Genomic DNA, 6,042 nt, shown 5'->3' on the forward strand with positions numbered 1-6,042 from the left:
CACATATCTTTGAGTTAAGGCTCATAACAGCTTGCTCGTCCAGTCTGCCCTCAGTTCAGCATAAAGGGATGAAGACTTAGCGCTGCCCAGAGAACGTATTCTAACCTCGTAACCACCTTGTAAATGTAACGATGGCTGAAGCTGTCAGCAAGCAACCATTATCACCACCACCATCACCCACTCCCATCAAGAAACCACAATCAGTGGCAGCGAAAACTTACATATAGCACCTTTAAAGGACTCTGAGAACATGAGAGATAAGATTCTCTGGTCTGATGAGACAACAATTTGGACTCTTTGGGCAGAACTCCAAACATTGTATCTGGCGAACAGCAGGCAATGCTCATCACCTGGCTAATATCATCCCAATGGTAGCGAAGCATAAAGGAGCTTCTCAGTGGCAGGGACAGGGAGACTGGTCAGAATTGAGGGAAGAATGAATGCAGCCAAATACAGAGAGGTCCCCGAAAAAAAAAAAAAAAACCTGCTCCAGAGTACATGCAACCTGAGACTGGGGCGACAGGTTCACCTTTCAGCACGACAATGGCACGAAGCACACAGCCAATATAACGCTGGAGTGGCTTCAGGACAAGTGTCTGACTGTCCTTGAGTGGCCCAGCCAAAGCCCGGTCTTAAACCCCAGAGAACATCTGTTGAGAGACCTGAAAATGGCAGTTCACAGATGCTTCCCATCCAATCTGACGGAGCTTGACAGAATCTGCCAGGAAGAATGGGATAAACTGCCTAAATCCATGTGTGCAAATCTTGTACAGACTCAAAGCTGTAATTGCTGCCAAAGGGGGGTTCTAAGTACTGAATGAAAGGTTTTGAATACTTTCTTCATTAATAAATGAAAAGATTTCTGTTGTTTTTTGTTTTTTTTATAAATTTGGAAAAATTACTAAAGCTATGTTTTCACTTTGGGTTATTAAGTTTAGACTAATGCATTTTAATCTCTTTTATAGGAATTAAACAAAGTGAAAAAAGTGTCTCTTCATGTACTACATTTCCTCATAATTTTCAGTTAAGACCTGATATGTGTGTGTGTGTGTGTGTGAACTGTGTGAGCCTCCAAACCCATGGAGGTTTCACTATGTGTCTTTCCACCACGTAAAGCTCCCCTCACTCCTCCCCCCCTCTGTCATTCGCAGGCACACACACACTCACTCTACTGTATCGGTCCAAATTGAAAGGCCAATGTCAGAAGACAGGAAATGCCTGAATGCTGTAAGTCCCCTTTAAACATGAACCACAGGTGTTTCATTGGTTCTAAAATACATCTTTCACTTCCCTTCTCTTCACTCTGCGAGTCTGTGTTTCTGCCTTAAGGGTGAGTGTAACATTTGCTCTGCGTCTTTTTAAATACATCGCTTTAATAGAAGCAATGAATGCCTTTGAATATCATGGGTCAAACAAACTGTTTGCTGTGTGCTATTTTACATCCATAATTTGACATCCAAATGAAATGAATCTATTTGACTGCTGATTTGTGTACGTGTTTTGGATTGTGCGGTACATCCTATAAATGTAAATGTGAATACATAATTAGCTTTTACAGGAGTTCAGCCTGTTCTGTCCTGCTCGTGTGCTTGTGTGTGCTGTACCCATCCATTCATATCTGATTATTTTAGGCCAGATATACATGCTCATGCACCCTGATGTGCATCTCCCCTTTTCAGCATTTTCTATATTAGTGGGGTCGGCACAGTGTAGACTCAGGCAGAAGACAACTAAGACTTATCTCTGTCACACAGCTTCTGGCCAAGCCATCCGACTGCTGGTTTATCTGCTCCAACACACACCCTCTCACTGGGGAAGTGTCTCCCTGCCCCCCCCCCCCCCCCACTCCCCTCCCACCCCCTCATTTCTGCTGACTCTCTGTTCAGCCTCTCCTCTCTCATCTTCTCGCCTCACCCCTCTCTGGATGCCTGTGGCTTCCAGTCATGGAGCAGACGACAGTCACACACCAGTAAGTGCTTCTTTGTCCCTTCCAGCACAAAGTCTTGTCACCAATGAGCACAATGGAATTACAGCCAATAGCTCACTTATCTTCTTCTGTTTTTTTGTTTTTTTTTATGCCTCCATGATAACACAAATGAAACAGGACCATTTTATAAATATACTGTTGCTGCAGCTTTTGCTAAATTAAATGTATTTTGATTTTGCAGTTTGCTGTGATTAAAGTGTTGCTGAAGGCCTAAATTAGATGCAATAATAAACATAAATGCTGTTACATACAGTATCTTACCAGTGGTAGGATAATATTAGTTGGCTATAGTTGTGTAATTGTGCTGCTAATCTTTCATAGAAGCTTGAGCCGAGTACAAAACATGCTGCTGTAGGAAAATGAAATTAGCTGAATGGATTAAATGAATTAAATTCCTGCTCTCAGGAAAGCAAAACACAGTAATTGGCTAATTTGAGACATTTGCTTGTAATATTAAACGTGCAGTTGAGTATCAGTGGCATGTTAGAGGCTTGACAAGTCATGGTGACTTTATCAACCACCTGTCTCGAGATGGAATCGTTAAAAATCTCATTTCAGACCAGAAGTGTCAGTCACTGAAGCCTCAGCATCAGCGGTTCAGGAGGGGGAAGTGGGGGGCTTCACCGCAGGAAGTGAAGATAACTGGAGGTCAAACAATGTCACTGCAGCAACAGACCCGGTACTCACACAGCCCGGACTCGGCGTCACTACGACAACCATCACCACCATCACGCAGACAGGAGGAGACTGGAGCACCGGGCTGTTTGACATCTGTGGGGACAAGACTACATGTAACATGAACACAACACAGGACTTACATACACCAGTCACAACTTTATGACTCTTATTCTTTGTCTGTTTTAAATTCGAATGTATATTTGCACAAAATTAATTTGATGTGCGCAACAGTTACGTTCATTCATCATTAGTTCATATTCACTCTGAGAAAATGTTTTGTGCTGGAGAATAAACACGTCTGTCACAAACTGTCATTGACACACGCACCTGTGTCCGTGCTTGCAGGTATTCTCGGGGCTCTGGTGCCGTGCTGTTTAGACCTGAGTTTAGCTCACCAGTACGGCGAGTGTCTGTGCATGCCCCTCTTACCAGGGTCCACTTTTGCCCTGCGTGTCGGGATCAGAGAGCGGTACAAGATACGGGTGAGTGTGTGGGTTCACTTGCAAAAACATGCTGTATTTGTCAAAGGGAGGTGAAGATTGGCCCTGTTTTTTTTAGAGCACCCCTTAAAGACCCCAGCAGGTAGACTTTGCAAAATAGTTCCTGCTCATACCAGCACTGGCATACATCTAGAAAGTAACTTTGCAAGCAGACGGCAAAGGTGACAGAATATTCAGCACGGTGGTTTACTTTTCTCAAGTAAGTTTTAAGACTCTATAATAAATGCAAAACCAAAGGCTACCAGAAAGGTAGATAATCATAATGTACTCTTTACTAAAAGCATTCATCGGTTCAGTTTAAGTCGTGTGATTGAATTTCTTCACTCATGGGTCTGGACATGTTCTTGCTGCATTGTTTTGTCCACATGTGTGCTTCCTCTATATGTGTTTGCATATGTGTGTGTGTGTGTGTGTGTGTGTGTGTGTGTGTGTGTGTGTGTGGGCGCACCTGTCTGCACATTTATCCACAGGGAAGTGCATGTGAGGACTGGACCACAGTGTATTGCTGTTACCCTCTGGCAGTATGTCAGATGATAAGAGAGATGAAGAGGAGGATGAAGACTCAGACGTATCATGTGTCCACTGCCCTGGAGTGCTCCTGAGGAAACAGTGGAGAGTAGATGAAGCTTTTCCTTTTACAATGTGACAGAGGCTGGGGAGGGCCAGCTGAGATTCCTGCTATAAACAGCTTGAAGAATCAATGCTAAAGACGTGAACGTACTTTTAAATGACCCTGAGGATGCCCGGGGACAATAAATCAAGCGTACATTATTTGAAAAAGAGTGGAGAGGATGAACTTTGATTAATAGGGTAAACAACAACAGCTGTAAGGTCTGAACCCGTGTGTAGGGTTTTAAACTGCCTTAGAGGTTGTTAAACCAACCTTTAAACTGTTGTTGGACTTCTGTTTAGAGGGGATATCATGACTATGTTGTGCGTTTCTTGCAGAGACAAGAATTCATTGATTACATTTTGAGTTGAGTGAAAAGCAGGTGGCAAGACACATAATTATTTGGTTTCAGTGGCCATAAAAACAGCAAAACATCTGGAATCTCTCAGTTAGACATTATGCTAAATGTGTTTACATTTTAACCCGACAAGACAATACCCGAACTACTGAAACTGTCATGTAAGCAGCTTCGTCTGGTTATTTTAATCAAGATAAATCTTAATCAAAGTTATTAAACCCATGTTAAGATATATACAATTTTAATAAAGCATTTTATTTGATGAGCGGCATGATAACAGGTTTGACAGATTTCTTTCAAAGCTCACTTCACACAAATCTTCAAAATATATTATCACTCACCACTAATGGTATCCAGGCATGCTTAGTTTGAGTTATATTGTGGTCAGAGCAGTGTAATGGAGGTAAATGGAACTTTCTTTGTGTGGGTTAAAAAGATTTAGATTTGAAAAACCTGCTCTTGACATTTCAGGAATCTTGCCAACAATAGTTCATATGGACAATTTCTTCAATAGAAAGTGTACAAATTAGTGCAAATGAGGTGATATTAATGTGATTTGTGCAAACCCAGCGTCCTCTTTAATTCTGTCATGCATGCCAAAGGTCACCAGACACATTAATGCGTTCAGTCCTCCTCAGACATGAGACAATATCTACATGTTCAGAATAATAATAGATCTAATTTTCAGTCTCACATTTAAAACTAAATTAAAATAAAGTACAGGAAAGCTGCATGCCACTTCAGTTTGATCGAGGCAGTCATTTGGTTTCTTAAGTTAGCATTAATGCTTTTGAAGGTTGATTCATTTGTGTGGGACGAGACAAGAGTGGTGCTCCACTCAGTATGCAGGGCCACCTGTTTTAGCCGGGTGGTCCAGCTCAGATTACAGTCAACAGCTCAGGTACAGTCTGATGATAATAAAGCCTATTTCCATATTTCTGTTATTCTTTTATCCTTCTACTCCTCGGTTCACCCTCAGGCATTCAATCATATTATTAATCCAGTTCTTCCCTGAACCTGAAATACCAACCAGCAAGAACGGACATGAAAATGTTATTTATGCTCAAAGCAGATGGGTCCTCAAAGGGCAAATATATAATTTGTGAACTTCTACACATGTGGTCCCCCACCTGCCAGCTGCTTCAAATGAAATGGGGGAAAAGAGAAATTGGTTTGGTGAAAAAATAGATAAATAAATAAAAAATAATAGAGATATATGAATAATAAAATCCATCATATTTTACATATAGTACGCCACAGTCTTCAAGGAGTTAATCTGCTGGATGAAAATAAATATTTTTAAATCGCTGCCAGTCTCTCATTTAATTATTAATTATTAATTATTATTGCCTCATCAGAATGACAGATAATGCCTCTTATGCAGTGGTAACCCACACTTGTGGGTAAAGACAAATGATTTCAGAGATTAGTTGGACACAGTGGTCTGCAAATTTGTATTGCTTACAAATGCTGCTAGATTCAGAGAGAGTATCACTCCCTCACTTTGCATTATGAGGGGTTTCATCTAGCAGATTATGTCCCTCTGTGGACATTTCGAATTCAGACTCTACACAGAAGACCAAGAGCAGCCCATATCATGCTGCTGTGTACCCATGCAGATCAAAGAAACATCGACAAGCAGACAAACATTTTGCAACTCACAAAGTCCCAGCTGAAACCATCTTAAAAGTAAGTTCACGTTTTTGTCGCCTAAATAAATAAACAAATAGCATACTGGTACAGACTCTAATCGTGCTAACTAGAAAAATGACCCAGTATAAGCTACAATACCTTTGATGATAAAACATGAATTGTTGTTTACAAAATTATAAAGTTCTGTTGCTTTATTTTAAGTCCTCAGTTTGAAATAAAAAATACTTATACGGTTCAGGATTGCCACCGTGGTAAT

At 41.0% G+C, this 6,042-nt stretch overlaps 1 protein-coding gene across 2 annotated transcripts; it reads left to right on the plus strand.

Moving 5' to 3' along the window:
• Positions 1–1,170: 1,170 nt before the first annotated feature.
• On the plus strand, positions 1,171–4,410 carry plac8l1 (PLAC8 like 1). 2 transcript variants are annotated; one of them, XM_071461387.1, is made up of 5 exons: positions 1,171–1,330; positions 1,755–1,969; positions 2,546–2,778; positions 3,011–3,147; positions 3,636–4,410. In XM_071461387.1, the coding sequence occupies exons 2-5, from the start codon at positions 1,944–1,946 to the stop codon at positions 3,765–3,767; spliced, it is 528 nt and encodes a 175-aa protein (XP_071317488.1). In that variant the 5' UTR covers positions 1,171–1,330; positions 1,755–1,943; the 3' UTR covers positions 3,768–4,410. The 2 variants fall into 2 exon arrangements, with proteins under 2 accessions (XP_071317488.1, XP_071317489.1); XM_071461388.1 differs by having other exon boundaries at positions 2,546–2,760.
• The last annotated feature ends 1,632 nt before the right edge of the window (positions 4,411–6,042 follow it).

Source organism: Trachinotus anak, unplaced genomic scaffold, assembly GCF_046630095.1.
Source record: "Trachinotus anak isolate AG129_WGS33_773 ecotype Australia unplaced genomic scaffold, CSIRO_AGI_Tana_v1 ptg000024l, whole genome shotgun sequence".
Lineage (NCBI taxonomy): Eukaryota > Metazoa > Chordata > Actinopteri > Carangiformes > Carangidae > Trachinotus > Trachinotus anak.

Coding starts and splice junctions, on each gene's coding strand:
- plac8l1 (XM_071461387.1), top strand. CDS start 1,944: ATGGAGCAGACGACAGTCACACACCA. Junction 1,970..2,545: donor CAGACGACAGTCACACACCA/GTAAGTGCTTCT, acceptor ATCTCATTTCAG/ACCAGAAGTGTCAGTCACTG. Junction 2,779..3,010: donor CTGTGGGGACAAGACTACAT/GTAACATGAACA, acceptor CCGTGCTTGCAG/GTATTCTCGGGGCTCTGGTG.